Source organism: Haliotis asinina, chromosome 3 (genome assembly GCF_037392515.1).
Source record: "Haliotis asinina isolate JCU_RB_2024 chromosome 3, JCU_Hal_asi_v2, whole genome shotgun sequence".
Lineage (NCBI taxonomy): Eukaryota > Metazoa > Mollusca > Gastropoda > Lepetellida > Haliotidae > Haliotis > Haliotis asinina.
The window spans coordinates 20,746,926-20,763,367 of NC_090282.1; the positions used below are offsets into that span (position 1 = coordinate 20,746,926).

Here is a 16,442-nt window from a genome sequence, read left to right on the forward strand (position 1 = left end):
AGTGCCCTATTAACGCAACTTGCTCATTCTCTGAAGTAGGAGTAATGAATTTTAGATCTGTTCTTTGCTTCATAACAAGGTTTGGCTTAGCAATGATGTAGCCTCCTACAGATATCATACATTCATATTCATTATAAGTCAATGCACATTAAGGTAAGATGTCACACTGAAACAAATACATTGTGGTCATTCCAGATCAAGAGAAAGTGGTCATTATTGAAAAACAGGATTCCGAGAGTGGACAAGATTTTGGGCTTCACATCCTGGACTGTCAGCCAGCCTACATTACGTCCATCGACCCAGGTTAGTTTCCTTGTGTTTTACATCTCATATTACCTTAGAAACTTTTTCAACTAGTGTTAGGGTATTGTCTACAGCATACGTCTCATACACACAGGGGGGCATTAGAGGTGCACAGGAAGTGTATTTTGTGTGCACAGCCTGTGCATAGTTTGCACAACAGACACTTGTGCAGAGATCAGAGGTGGTCAGGATCATATGTAAGTCAGATTATCACTTGTAATACTCAGACAGCCGGAACATTTCCTCTGTGTGTGGTCCAGTATTTTGTCCAATGAGTGAGTGAGTGAGTGGAGATATTTATGCTTATGCATCAGCAAGCTATGAGCCCAAGTCTGTGTTACAGTAGCCATCCTTAGATATAGCACCATACATGTATGAAGAAAGTATACACAAATCCTGTCATTCTTTACCTAGGTGCGAATTTTATGTCTTAAGGGAGTGTGAGCTATTATTCACTGTAACGTAATACAATGTGCCAACCCCTAATACTTAAGGAGGTAGTACAAGCACCTGTGTCATTAACTTCTAGCCAGAAATCTCACCTGTCAACTCATGTAGTTTCTGATACTTTAAGTGTCAAGTGCACACTTGTGATGGATACTTTATCATAACAACTCTGCACCGTGGTGTCCAGTTTCCTAGCAGATTTTGAGTGGTTTGAGTGAGTGGGTTTTGCCGCAGTCAGCAATATTCCAGCCATATGGCAGCAGTTTGTAAATAATCGAGTCTGGACCAGACAATCCAGTGACCAACAAAATGAGCATCGATCTGCGCAATTGGGAATCAATGACATGTGTCAACCAAGTCAGTGAGCCTGACCACCCAATCCCATTAGTTGCTTCTTATGACAAGCAGTTGCAAGTGGTTTGAGAGAGTCAAGAGCTCTAAATAAGGAAGTGAATATTTTACTGCTTCCCCAGTTAACACTATTTCAATTTCTAGGGTCAATAGATTTGGAAGAGAAGACAGTATCAAAATATAAAAAACATGAACTCCTTTTTCATTCAGGTCTTTTTTTTTCTTTTTAAAAGCCTTTTGTCACAGGGTTAGTGACTTTTAGAAAGTCCTGACTAATTTTCACTTGCCCTGATTTTTATGATATAATCATGATGATGTAATTATGAAAGAATAAATCAGCATGGCGTTTGATGATAATGTTTGTGGACTATTTATTGAAAAGTGATAAATAGCAACAAAAGAGAACTCTACTTTATTATTATTGTAAAATATAATAGCTAATTTTGAGCAGATATGAAATGAAATCCAAGTTTATTTGCAGTTTGAAACCATAAGCAGAAATTATCAAGTAGCCCAGAAAGAAGAAAGATACAATTATTTAATTACCGAAAAGAAAAGTGATTGTCCTGGACGTCAGGCTGTGGGATTTTTTAACTCCAGTCATTTGCCTTCAATAAGTCGCAAGAATATAGATATCCAACTACAAATCCATTCCAGAATTTAACCTGAACACCTGAAATGCCACTTTATGTTGTTTTTGTAGGTATAAAACATTGACATTGATATTTGCCTGACTTCCTGGTCGTATTAGTACATTCTGATAATGCAGGTGTTTGTAATTGAAAAAATATAAACATTCTGCAGCAATATAACTTTTTTTGTTTGTTTGTTCGTTCATAATGGGTTGACCAACTCATTTTTACGTAATTTTTTAGCAAATGTATTTGCAAATAATCAAAGTCCAGCCAAAAGAACCAAGATTTAGGTATATAATTTAACATTGGATATTACTTGAGCAGAAGATGGTACTAATTTAGTAATACTGATTTATCAGAAGCGCTAGAATGACATCCTTTTTTATCAATGAGTCAACATCAGATGATTGATTTAAACTTTCTTAAGTCAGGTAAACAAACCCAACTGGTTGCTATGTTGGTGATGATATTTATTATTTATTTTCGTTTGTGGACAAGACGCAGATGCCCCAGATGAATATTGATCCTGATGGTTACTTGGTGTAGAGGGATGGTTCTGTGATGGCCATCACGAAGATTGAGAAATTATTTTTTCCAGTTAAATTGCAAAATTCATAAGATACCAAAGCTTGTAAATGATTAGTCATTACGAGATATCTTTTTATGTATTTCCCTTTTGTAATTTTTATAGTTAATGGGCAGTGCAGAAATTATTACCATAATTATCATGTAATTAGTTTTGCAAGTATATACTAATATTATTGGCAACCTCGTTTTCATGTAATTCAGTGTTTTGAAATCTCTTTTTGGTAAGAAATCTGTCAAAGATCGTAGCATGTTGTTTCAAGCATTATAATGTATTGCCATTCGTAAAATATCATAAGCTATTGCCATCACATTACGCTATTAGTTTAGAAAACAGTTGTACTTTGTAAGAGTCAATGTCAACAACGTCGCCTGTCAAAACGATCTTGTTTACGTTTTCAAGCACTTTTGAATTGACCGCACTTTTTTTATATTCTAAGCATCCATTTTCGAAAACTGACTATCAGACATGGATTAATCTTAACTTGTCCTTAACTTGCAAAGCCGATGTTAATTCTGACAACGGGAACTATGTGATTTCCCACTGTTGTATTCATACGCGATGTTCAGCATTATTATTTATGAACACGTTTTCTATAAATACGACTTCCAGTGCCACTGTCAAATTATATGAGCGACTGAGTCATGTTGTTAAACATCTTATGTGCCGGATAAGCTCCAATTGCGTCCTGACATCTGTAATCTTCCTCTTTGAATTGTCCATCATTGTTCCCAGTCGACGTCGCTCGTTGTTATTGCGTCCCCCTGTGCAGGCAGCAAGGACGTAGCAGGACGTAGAGAGACGCAATTGTTGATTTTATGATACTGGAGGGCATTTAATGAATTAATTACGCGTAATTAATTAGTGGGTAAAAATTTTTCATTTTCATATCAGATTACCTTCTGAGGTAATGCGTCTTCCCCTTTATTTCAGTGGTTTCATGTTGTGAAAGTAGATCCCTCAAAAGAATAAGGACGTAACGGGACGTAGTATCTCGTGATTTGATTGGTCTAGAACTGACATGTGACCATTTTCTCGCACCTACAAATATGATGCGATCCAGTTTGGGTCATTCTGACTTTGGCATTCTACAGGTCAGTCTCAAACTAAGGGCAGATAATTCAGCCCGAAAGTTCCCCTTGACCTTACAATTATAATAGCTGATGCTATAAATAGACTGCACTTTTCGAACACAGACACAAATTATTATCTTAATAACCATCGAGTTATTCAGATTACCAAGTAATAAAGCCATCACTATATCTACATAACAGTGACTACCACTGAAGCCATAGGTCATACTTTTATTGCCCTAACACTGGTCCATGCACATAAACCTGAAGCTTGAGAGGGATCTACTTAGTGAAAAAGAGCATTGTGCTGAAAACATATTTATACCCATGAATAAACAGCTATTTATTCATTGAAAAGAACTGTGTTTGACTTTTCCTGAAAACAAGACTGACAAGGTTTATTGAAAGGTTGAGTCCCGGTCACCACAGTTGTAATCAGATGTTTGTAATTTGTAATCAGATATTGACATGTTTTATACAGGAAGCCCTGCAGAAAGGTCAGGGGTTAAAGAGGGACAGATTCTTATCTCAGTCAATGGAGTCAACGTCCTTGAGGCCTCACATGATGAGATCGTCAAACTCATGCAGCAAAGTAAGTGGAATCATTATTGATGTACCACATGTTCGTGCATTTTATAGATGACATTTGTCACTTTTAAGTCTAATTGTTCAATCTGATACAATGCCGTCTGTTGCAAGATCTGACAAACCCTTCATTGAATATTGCAATGAATCCCAGTTGTTCACTTCTGCAGTGTTGTGACATTGCAATACGTGTGTCACTTTGGGTGTTCATCCCACATCAAGCTGACACACCAGGAGTAATCTGAAATACTATCCCAATGAATGTCTAACAACAGAATGAACAGCTGAACACTGTTTCTTTATGACCAGACAGAGTAGTAGCATAGTGGCTTAAAGGGATTTAAATTCGAACTTCACGATATACTGTGGTCGTGATGTCGAAAATACCAGTAATATTTCTATTTCCTTTATGTTATTATAAATTAAAAGTTTTGAGAATGTTTATTGGTCATATGATTGCTTTGCTTAACTTTAAACCATATAAATAAGAAAATAGATTGGTACAGGTACTCATTGCAGAGAGGAACAAATCAAAATGGCAGGGGCCTCTGCAAACACTTTTTTTACTTCCAGACTTTAGAGCGAAGTCTTAAATTTGGAAACAGTTTCATTTGATATTTTGTACAATCACATCTGAACCCTGACAGTGGCCAGTTTTTTTCAAGAGAAAGGAAACAGTAATGTTGCCAACACATATCACAGTATATCACAGTACGAATATTTTTGGCAATACCCTCCCCTAGTGGCTAGAATGCTCACTCTCTGTGCCAGAAACCTGTGTTTGACTCTCTAAATGGGCACAATGTGTGAAACCCATTTCTGGTGTTTGAATAATGGTAGACATGTAGACTGTACTCACTTATCCCCTCTTTCTTATGAAAACAAAAAGCCACAAAGATTTTTTAAGACTGTCGTTTTTACTGTTCCAAAATGTGGTATCTGTTTCTATCTCAGACCCGGCCATCATCAAGCTGGAGGTGGCCTACAGTGACTTCCAGCCTGTCCGAGACCTTCAGGCCAGCGTCATGTCTGGCTATATGTACAAGCTGGGCAATTCCGCTCTCATGAAGACGTGGAAGAAAAGGTTCTTTGTTCTCCGTCAAGACAACTGTCTTTACTATTATAAAAATGAGCAGGTTAGTTTCACACACATTTTTCCATGGAATTTGTGTATGTAACAAAATATGACAGCAATTATTGTTAATGTTGTCTTACTATGAAAACGAAATACTCAGGGATTACATCAATAGAATTACTGGTATTTGTTCCGAATCAATGAAGATAATCAAATCACTGGTGCTGAAAGCGATAATCAACAGGCTAGGCTGCTGTTTAACACTTAATAGGCAATTTTCAAAGTTGACTAGTGAAGCTGCCAAGGCAGAAAAACTGAAATAAGAAAAAACAAAAATGAGTATTTTTTTAATATTCTGTAACCAACTGTAAGAATATTTTTACAAAAGCTGTTTCTGTTAATACGACATTCTGAAATATGAACACTGGATTGTCTGTACCTGTCTCAATTATTTACATACCGTAGTCACATAGAGGGAATAGAATCCAACATTTAACATACAACAACACACAAGCAAACAAATACTCTTGGATATTTCTGACTGTCCTGCTTCTTGACATGTAACAGCTTTGCTGATCCGCTTGTCATTCCAGGAGCAAATTCCCCTGGGAGCTGTCCCCATGGCAGGTTACAGCATCTCCCGCTACATCGACACCAACAAGGACTTCTGTTTCAAGGCCGACAAGTATGGTGCCCGGTCATACTACTTCATGACTGACAGCAGAGATGAGATGACAGAGTATGTGATGATGATGTGCTCATGCATGAGACATTTATTATCAAGAAATAATTAAAGAAAGTTAAAAGAGAGAGTAAGACTGAAATTGTACTTTTGCTCAAGGGAAAACTCAGTATTGCTCTTTTTATTTCAGATGGGTGGGCAAAATGACCGAGGCATCTGCTAGGTCAAAGAAGAGGGTAAGTTGGTAGCAAAACCAAATCAGAACACAAGTATCAACGGTTCAAAGGCCTGTTCTTTAAACGTGGCAAGATGTCTTTGCAGTGGTGGATTATCCTAGTGAATATACTGTACATCCATCAAGCCGAAGATAAGTCAGTTCCCCACAAGATGTTCCCTGCAGTGCTGTACGGTGCTGACAGGAATGGCCAAGTTCAAACTAGGACAAAAGGACAAACTCCAACCTGTTGGACTAGCGATTGAGGCCTTGATCATTAGGCCACTTGACTGTTTGTATAACCTTGTTCCCTCTCTAATCCACTAATCTTTGTGTACAGAAGGACTCGTGGCTTGATGTGAGCAGCCACAACGTTGGACTGCCAGCCCTGGAGATTCGTCGCCCGGAGTCTACTGGCTACCTGACCAAGATGGGGAGACAGAGGAAGGTGTGGAAGAAGCGCTACTGTGTGCTGAAGGATGCCTGCATCTACTACTATAAGCTAATGTCGTCCCATAGTGCACAGGGTGAGTAGACTGCCTGCATCTACTACTATAAGCTAATGTCGTTCCATAGTGCACAGGGTGAGTAGACTGCCTGCATCTACTACTATAAGCTAATGTTGTCCCATAGCGCACAGGGTGAGTAGACTGCCTGCATCTACTACTATAAACTAATGCCGTCCCATAGTGCACTGGGTGAGTAGACTGCCTGTATCTACTACTATAAGCTAATGTCATCCCATAGTGCACAGGGTAAGTAGACTGCCTGCATCTTCTCAGGTTAAGTTGATGCAGATGGGCCAAAGAAACCCATGTGTTTCTTGGATTTGTGCCAGTGACCAGCATACTCTGATAACTAAAAAGTTTGCATGTAAGTTAGGCAGTATGCAAGAGCGTATTTTGTACCAAGGGAGATAACCTTTGACAAGGTAATCAGTGAGATTAACACATGAGTTCAGTGACATTTATGAGTGTATTTAGTAAATGCTAGAAACAAAAAGATTTTTTCTGTATTTTGTTTCAGGCGTGGCTCATCTCCATGGTTACACGGTAGATGTGAATGGACTTCCAGGAAAGCGATACAGCTTTGTGCTCAACCCACCAGAACAAGGAATGAGGACATTTTACTTCTGTGCTGAGAACGAAACTGACAAAGCACGGTGGGTATTTGTTTCCAGTGATGACTTTTTACTAGTAGTAAACTATTGCTCATACTACTGACCACTAGTTTGCATGACATGACTCCAGTTATTTTCTGGGCTCTCTGCAAGAGCTAGACAAGTGTAAACTGATGTATTTATCTATTCACTGTTTGGAATAGGAGCCCATTGGTTACACACTTAACATGAAGAAGCAATTCAGGTGTAGAAAAACCTGGTATTGTAGATTTGAAATTCCTGTGTTACTGCAATTTCTGTGTTCAAAGGAATTATGACAGAATTGCAAAATGTCTTCAGCTCAAGCAGATAATTAATCCAACACTTCTATTTTCATTTTTTTAAATGTTTGGGTAATGTGCTATAATACATGATCGACATTTCATCTGGGTTCATTCTGTTCTGCTTGGTGGTATTCAGATGGGTGGACTCAATGAAGCGGTCTATCCAGCGCTGGGTGAAAGTTGACAACAAGTGAGGATGTCACATCATCCCATCCTTCAAGGAACCAGGATCGCTCAAGTTTCAATGTTAGCGTTAAAGTCAGCAATGAACTGCATACCATGTTCAAGGGAGACAACCTCAGTCATCCCAAAACACCTCAAACTTCAAGATAAACTGGTGTATATCCAGTATATCTGGTGATACCAGATACATCTGTATATCTGTACACCAACATGGCCAAGACTCAGACACTCTTTATTCATCCAGTGCATTAATTTGTACCAGTACATGTGTTAATCAATGAGATTCTCACCCGTAGTTTCATTTGCTTCCTGTGTGAGAGGACTTTAATATCTCTTGAACAGTGGACAGTGGTTTTGATGGTATACTGAATTGAAACTCACTGTCATGTTTAATGTAGTGGTTGATTGGTAACTGAAGCTAAAAACAATGCTGTATATATACATGTATTAGTGCTGTGTCCGTGATATCGACTTGTTATCCAATACCAGCACATTTACTGTTTCAAGTATTGGAAATTATGTCACTGTTCTAATGCTTAAGATGGTATACTTTGCATATCCTTTTGTCAAAAATGACAGCCAAAGTCATTACAGACCCATATATTTCTTGTTTAATTTTCATTTTGTGATAAGAATAGAGTGTTCGTATATTTATGTAGCATCTACAAACCCTGACATATCCTTTCATCAGTTAATAGGCAACAATTATGACATTTTGATTTAGCAGATACTTTGAACAAGAGTAGAAATGAACAAGAGTAGAAATGAACAAGAGTAGAAATGAACATGAGTAGAAATGAACAAGAGTAGAAATGAACAAGAGTAGAAATGAACAAGAGTAGAAATGAACAAGAGTAGAAATGAACATGAGTAGAAATGAACAAGAGTAGAAATGAACAAGAGTATTTGGATGTCTAGTATGTAACTACTTCTCAATAATTTGTTTCCAGTTTCAAAGAATGACATGAGATATCTAACAAACTCTAGTAGAGTGGTGATAGAAGCGTTTACACATTACGCCAATGACCTAGGTTTGATTCCCCACTTGGGTGCAATATATGAAGCACATTTCTAGTGTCCCCACTGTCATATTGCTGGAATATTGCTAACAGTGGCGTAAAACTACATTCACTCACTCTAGCGATCTGAAACAGCACTGTGTAGATACATCTAGCAAATCTCAAGTGTTTTAGTGCCATGATGACTGACCAAGTCTCATACTGTCTGTATTTGCAGCAGAAGATCATTTTGTGTTACTGACTCCTAGTGCATGTTCCACAAAGAAATCTTAGTACTATGATCAACACCCCTGCTTCAACATAGTCTTACGTTAGTGTAGCGTTCAACTTGTACGGATATTTCTCACCACAGGTTTGCTTTCCTGCAACAATTTTGTTCTCAGGAATGTGTGGAGGTAACACCAGATGCTCAGGTTGATATCGACTACAATGTGGTCACATCTGGTTTCACAAGACTGAATCACCATAAACGGATGAACTGTCAAAGCCTGGGTCCCAAATCACAAACCGTTCATAGTGATACGACAGTCGTAAGCCTTTGATAAACTATTATGATGAGTCACAATGTCAGAATGCTTTGTGGATCGGGACGCTGTTTTGCAAAGGTTATTATTTGACCTGTGAAAATGATGTGTGCACCCCCACTTTCTCAAAGAGTTGTATCCGTCCCTGCATTTGTCTCAGGAACGTCTGTAGGTCTACTGGGCCCAATTACTTAATTACACCCTATTGTGATGGCTCCCTGGTATCATCGGCAGTGTTAGAGTATAGGCTATAATTACGTGATGCCATTTAGAAAGTGGTCAAAGTGGTCAACGTATGTCCTGTTTGGGGTTTCACATATGTTGCATTTGGCCACTTTTTAAATGGCATTGTGTAAAAAAGCTTAGCTTTCCGCCGTGGGAGCTGTGCCAGTTTACATTTATCAGAGGGGTACTCAAAGTACACAGTCTAGTCTACCAGTTGTCTGACTTCCATTTTTGTGGAAGTTCGAATCCTAGATGGGACTCAACCAAAAAAGTGCTAGAATATGTACTTTACTAAGAAAGTGAAATCCCAAATATGACATATATTGCATGTTAAAGGATAGGCATTTTTATTTTCTTAGCCCTAAGATATCTTTGTGGAACAGTTCCAATGTGTGATTCAGTAAAGATTGTCTGGAGTGAATTTCCCGTTGTCTGTGAACAAAACTTAATGTGAAGAATATTTTCATTTGTTTTAAATATGTAAAATGGGAATGTGTTATTGGCTATGTCACCTACTGGTCAGACCTTAACTTGAATATATTCAAGTTTTTGTGATATAACTGGGATATGTCGATTTTTGCATAAAACAACACGTACTCGTGAGTGTAACCATAGTAATCAAAAAGAACTAATAGTATATGTCTTTTCTTTTGCATCAGTATGAGATTCTGCCTGAGGTGTTGTGAAGATGTACCAGCCATATGTGATGAGGCTGAGTTAAATATGCATATTACTGTGTGATGCTGCCAAAGAATGTGGTTGTGCTCTCATATTTTCTTGCTTGAATATACTCAAGAAATTAATGTATTTAATTTTATATCAAAAAGTTCTCTATCAAAATATCTTGGTCAAACCAAAAATTGTATTTTACTTGCTATATAAATCAAACATTCCTATTTCTGCTTATCAAACCCTATTAACTTTGTTTTATATATATCGGTGGAAGTGAAATGTGCTTAATCAGATCCCAAGCAATTCCAGACTCACATGCAAGGTCTCATTTTATGTGTTTGAGTGCAACACTAAAACTATGTATTACTGTATACATTAGAGTATATATATTTAAGTGTACTTAGTACCACTATGGGAATTTGTAGTGATCAGAGGAGGAGAAATACCTGTGACCTGTGATGAGATGAGAGTCATGTGATTATGAATGGTTGTGAAATAACATACATTCCTGAACTATACATATCAGGTCACAATATCATGGAGAAATAATGACTGAATAGGACTTAAAGTTTTAACTGTTCAACCATGGAAAGAAGGAGTCATTTGTCTTCAAAATAACTTATCATTTTGTGGAACAGTTAATGGATGATATAATCATTTGAAGGATTTTGATAGTCTTGAGCAGACAGTTTTACCAGAATGTCCCCTTACATTTGGTTACTAGTGCTCACCAACACTCTTACATTGTAGTCCTGAGAAATACGGTAATAAAATATTCATGTGATGTGTATATACCCACCATACTTACACCTAGTGGCTGTTATGTGTGATATAACTATTGTACATATCCTCACCATTCCACAATGCAGCAGGACTTCCTGTCAGTACTTACTGTCAGCTATTCTCAAGCTGAAATGCAATAATGGTCAAGGAAGAGAACAAAAAAAGGACTGGTTTTGACAGACCATGTTCTCTTATTGCCTTCAAAGGTGGCTAGGTTTTTACGCTAGGTAGTGTAATTCACAGTTAAATGTGTGCAAACTAACTTATCAAAACCTGCATGTGTGGATTATAGATATTGTCCTTGAGTGATCTAGTAATAAGAAGAGATATTGAGTTATCTGAATTCATATTCTTTTCATTATTGCTGCATTTTGTGAATCCATTGTAATTTAAAGAACCAGACTGGTCATCCATGAGGCCAGTCCTTGAATTGATTTACAAGAGTGCAGTAACATCTGCTAGTTTCACCAATTTAATGGTTTCCCTAAACCCGATCAGATACTATCAACTCTGTATGGTAAAACAATGGCACTGCCTCAATGTTTGTTATTCATATCTGAGTCTCTAAAGAGGAGTAGAGTAGCCTAGTAGTTAAAGCACTCGCTCATCATGCTGAACACCTGGGTTTGATTCCCCACATGGGTACAATGTATGAAGCTGATTTACGATGTGATATTGATGCAGTATTGCTAAAAGCGGCCTAAGACTAAACTCTCTGTAGCAGTGTTCAGTACAACCTCATTATGGATCTTCTTTATCAGCATTAATACATTATCTCACCTGGCTCATCCATCTTAAGAGATTTGTAAACATTAACCCTTTTGACCAGGGTGTGGTTCTACAAAGTGATATTAGCATTAAGGTGATCAGGCCTGCCAAACATCAGAATAGACTTACAATAGTCTCAGTGCCAAGGTCATTTTGTATAATGGCACCTGGATGTCTTGACACCACAGGTAGGATTTCTCAAGGATCGTAATTCAATTTTCCTTATATGTTTCTTGTTTCGATAATGATCTCCTAATGTATATCTCATCATTCCGTGAGGTGCATTGATTAAGCCCTGTGTTATGCCACTAAGGTCCCTGATCATATGGCATTGCTGACTCTAGACTAGAATACAGGCTATCAGTATTTGATAATTACTGTTATCACTATCAGCATTAAAACCACTTTGTTTACGACTTTTCTCAAGCACTTCCATGTGCAGAGTGCTTAAATTGTATTAACCACAGGAGTTGAGTGTTGAGGATAATGATTGCAGCTGTGAAAGGATCTCAGAGCAGATGAGGACAACAGGCTGCGTATTTATGCAACAGGCTTAGTGTTTTTTCCTTTATGAGTCAGTAGGTGAAAATTAACTTGGAAGTAAAATGATTTTTGTTTTCACTTATCAAAGTGATTGTAAATATTTTAGTTCTTATTTAATTTCTTTCCAATTAGATAGGAACTTAGTATTAACAATATTTTGTCCTCAGATAACTAATACATAAAGTATGAATGACCTTGACAGCAAGGCTATGTATAAGTAATCAGTGTTTTTGTACATTCCTAATTTTTACAAGTGTTTATTTTGTTTTTGTTTATATTTTTCAAAGTTTTGTGTTTTCTATTTTGTAAGATGTTTGTTCATGTATTAAGTGTTGACTTTCAGTGTTACCAGGATGATACCCCAGATGTAGAATGTGAGAGGAATCTGTATCTGTCCCACTATTTTGTGATTGTGTTGTTCATATACTGGTATTTCTTGTGTGTCCTATCTGTCCTATGAATGTTCATATGTATGAAAATGTCTGACATGATTGTTGATTGAATGTGTCTCAATACTTACTTGGTAAACAATCTGTGTTGAGACTATTGGTTGTTGTTTGTTGTGTCTCAGATACATTTTTGTGAAGTGGAATCCGTCTAACTGTATATTTGTACTTAATTTGCCATTCCTACAGATATTTTGTTCCAATATTGCATAGATAGTTTATTGTCTTTGTTATCTGTTGTGTTTTCTTACAATGCCTGCAGCTCATACCATCATACCATGTTTCTTTTTGAAGAACATTGATAAATCATTTACTTTCAGAAAATGGTTTTGTAAACTTAATTACTTGTTCTACATGAACATTACATGTCTTCAAATAGAAGACTAGAATTCAACTTAAATCATGTAGATAATTATTTCTCCTCTGATTTTGACAATGTGTATGTATTTGTGCAGACGTGACATCTTTCAGTATTTGTTGAGCATCTTACCACGCTAACCTGAGGACATTTGGCGAAATGTGTTCACTTGTATATCATATGACCTTCACACAAGACAGTGTTCTTATATGTTATGTTCTAGCACCAATGTAATGGAATGCTGGGGAGATATATATATGTGAGATTCCACTTGTATATTGTGTCTGACTGCACCCTAGGGTGATCACCACAAAGAGTCTGTTTACTAAAACCAAAGAGACACGTTATCGAAACTGCTTACATAAAACAATATTCAGACTTGGAGAGAATGGAAATAAATCTGATTTCTTTTACATCTGTCTCACAGGAACTTCCTCAAAATAATGACAGTTTCAAAAGGTCAAAATCCCAATCCACAAAGCATTCAAAGCTAAACTATACCACCTTTCGTAACTCTATGCTACATACCTGAGTTACGAATGACGTAGTGCTGCAAATGCTTTGTGAATCGTCACCCTGACCTTTTCACATTATTGTCCAGACTTCCATACATACTGTGTTAAACTGTGATGCTCAAAGCCATATCATAACAATGGTGATGGGCACTTACTGGGAGGTGGGCTTGTAACCAAGAACTAACCTATAACCAGACGATTACGTAAGTATGTACATGATGTGAGAATTAGTTTCCGTTTGCGTGTAGGACATTGAGTGTGTAATTCATGTGCATCTGTGGACTATGCATCAATATTGCCTATACCAAACAGCTGAATATATTATTGTAAATGCTGAGTTTTTGCAAATTATGTGCCAAATAGCAATTGTGCTTATGAAAAAAATAATGTCTTTCAGGTGTGTTCTTATTCCGTTAAAGTAGACTGGCATACTTAGCAACCACTTTCTTGATATCTTAGAAAAAATGCAATCTTAGAAAATTCTAGACTCATTTAGAAGTTAGAGATTTAGGTTTCTACGCCACAAGGTTTGATTTAATTCTTCCGTCATAAATACATTCTCTTGACAATCAATGAAATGTATTTTTCCTATATTTTATGACTGATTATATGCAACAGAATGTAATATATAGATTTGACTTGCTAATGTATCTGTCTAGAAATGTACCTAATGGATGACATTGCACTTAGGAAGTCTGTAAGTATAATAGTCACACAGGATAAACAGTTTGTCACTATGGTTTGAGACAATCACCAACCCTAGTAACAAAACCATTACATGCCTACAGATATTTTGTCAAGGAAACCATCAAGGCAGTTATTTGTGAAACAGTGTTTGTGGTGGTACGTCAAGCATGCTTTTTGAGTCAACTGAATTTATGCTTACAAGGTGCATTTAGTTTTCAAAGTAAGGTTCTAATTTATTGACATCACTTATAACTTCCCTGAAAAAGTAATGTAAATCCCAGCATCAACCTCAAATGAAAAGCTTTGTGCAATGACCATTGCTCGTGTCAGACATCGTGATATTACTGGAATATTGCAAACAAGATTAAACTCACTTTTCAGAATTTAAATTGTCTTCATCTGTCATCTTCATCCCTATCGTCAATGCCCCTAACTGCGTACTTGGAAATCACCTGTAATGATGTGTAGTTAAAGACATAGTCTGTTCAGTAGTTTGTAGTATTTGTACTTGCTTATCCTTACATGTTACCGACTAACCAAGATCACTGTACATTATATATTGATAACCAGCACTTCACACTTTTTATAAGAGGCCTTAGGTTTTCATCTTTGAGAGGCATTTAAGGAAGGGTGACAAAGTATGGATGAACAACTTCTTTATTGCTGTGAGAGCGACGTTTCGGTGTAGGTTCTAACACTGTTATCAAGCAAGTCTTAGGACTTGTTGGGTTAAAATATTCCAAGGTCCACTTTGTCTGATCGTTTCATCATTCAGTTTGTATTGCCACGATGACACACAATGTCTCATTTACATGTTCAGTGTAAACCTTGTGGTTAAACCGTTGCCTTTTGACGCTGAAATCCCAAGTTTTATTTCGAGGGTGTAGTGTGTAAAGCTCAATTCTTTTGCATCCCAGTATGTGATCTATAAGAGATTACTCGCCCAATTTTGAGATATCATTTGCCAAATTTCTTTATCTTTTTTGGGTAATATTGTCATATTGCATTTAATTATTACGTTATCCCTTGTAACTGTCAAAGCAATGTGACAAGTTCAACGATGAGTGTACCTTTCAGCTAGATATTTCTACAGACAGAACACAGGACTTGAGCTATATGGCAACAAGTTGGGGTGTCTGTATGTTGAAATACTACTTACCTATCCGCTGATGTGCATGTAAGCCCTGAAGAACTGTTAGATTTGATCATCTGTAAGTCATGCTTTTTGTAATAGGCAACAAACAGGATTGGGTGGTCCGACTTGGTGACTATCATACCCCAATTACCTAGATAGACAGTGTCAATCACTGCATTGTTCAGTCTAGATCTGATTGTATACATACTGGCATCATTTCATGGTGTTAAAAAACAAACAGAAATGATGTCCACATAGTCATGCAGTTCCTGTACTGTACAATGTGCTGTTCAAGGTTTTAGTGCTAATGCTGTATTGGAAGCTTTCAGCTTGACAGTTGCTAATTTGTTTATTGTGAAATAAAATTTGTTGCAACAATTTGTCTTTAATTCTTGAATTAAGTAAGTGGTAGTAAGCAGGCAGATGAGAGATGAAGTACTAGTACATTTGTTATTTCACCAGTCAGTGTAGGTGGTAGGTTTTAATATGATTCAAATTACCGATTACTGCTGCTTTCAATATAAGGTAACGGACCTGTCCATTGAGAAGAATGATTTATTATTCAACATTTATATTAACATAAAATTTTGTTGTTTTGAGGAGTTTGGTTTCATTAAAACCCTCAAGATAATTATGAAGTTTTATGGATTGATCATTTGGTGTTCATTGTTTTTGCGCCTGATCAGAAATTTACAATTTACAACTTTGATGACTTTTCTCGTAAGAAGCCTGACACATCTAAAATGTTACGCCATGATTAGGATTGTATGACCTACCAAAAGTCAATAAAAAGACTGGAAACTTTCCCAGGGCAAATAATTTGACACAAATAAGGATTCACTTCTAGAGTTTTGATAATATGGTTCTCGTGCTTGCATGATAAGGCACATATGAACTGAAGATTTCTATCACGCCATATTTCATTATTATCCCCTGCTGCATGTTCAACCACGAAGCGGGGCATATAGAATTTACTGAGGCTCTGACCATCTGTTCGTATGTACATATGCTGGAATATCTAAAGAGCTGTTGACTAGATTCTTTTCATATTTGGTATCTATGTTTATCACAGTAAATGAGAGGTCTCAGTCAGGTTTGGTGAGCTTGACCTTCATTTCAAGGTCACAAGGGGACTTTAGCATATTACCTTATCAGCGAGATATCTCAAGAACCGTTCACTGTACTTTCTT

General features: G+C 37.0%; 3 protein-coding genes across 4 annotated transcripts in view; 2 read left to right on the forward strand and 1 right to left on the reverse strand.

Annotated features, from left to right (window-relative positions):
• LOC137277637 (uncharacterized) overlaps positions 1 to 8,438 on the forward strand; it is a 32,136-nt gene extending 23,698 nt beyond the window's left edge. For both annotated transcript variants that reach the window (XM_067809466.1, XM_067809465.1), the window contains exons 5-12: positions 196 to 303; positions 3,877 to 3,987; positions 4,935 to 5,116; positions 5,649 to 5,794; positions 5,928 to 5,973; positions 6,292 to 6,478; positions 6,978 to 7,113; positions 7,531 to 8,438. In XM_067809466.1, the coding sequence (XP_067665567.1) occupies positions 196 to 303; positions 3,877 to 3,987; positions 4,935 to 5,116; positions 5,649 to 5,794; positions 5,928 to 5,973; positions 6,292 to 6,478; positions 6,978 to 7,113; positions 7,531 to 7,588 (974 nt within the window). In that variant the 3' untranslated portion in view covers positions 7,589 to 8,438. The remainder of the gene's footprint in view (positions 1 to 195; positions 304 to 3,876; positions 3,988 to 4,934; positions 5,117 to 5,648; positions 5,795 to 5,927; positions 5,974 to 6,291; positions 6,479 to 6,977; positions 7,114 to 7,530) is intronic.
• LOC137277657 (protein FAM167B-like) overlaps positions 1 to 16,442 on the forward strand; it is a 284,520-nt gene that overhangs the window by 138,571 nt on the left and 129,507 nt on the right. The window lies entirely within an intron of this gene.
• LOC137277641 (uncharacterized) overlaps positions 1 to 16,442 on the reverse strand; it is an 84,836-nt gene that overhangs the window by 59,061 nt on the left and 9,333 nt on the right. The gene's annotated exons all lie outside the window — the stretch shown is intronic.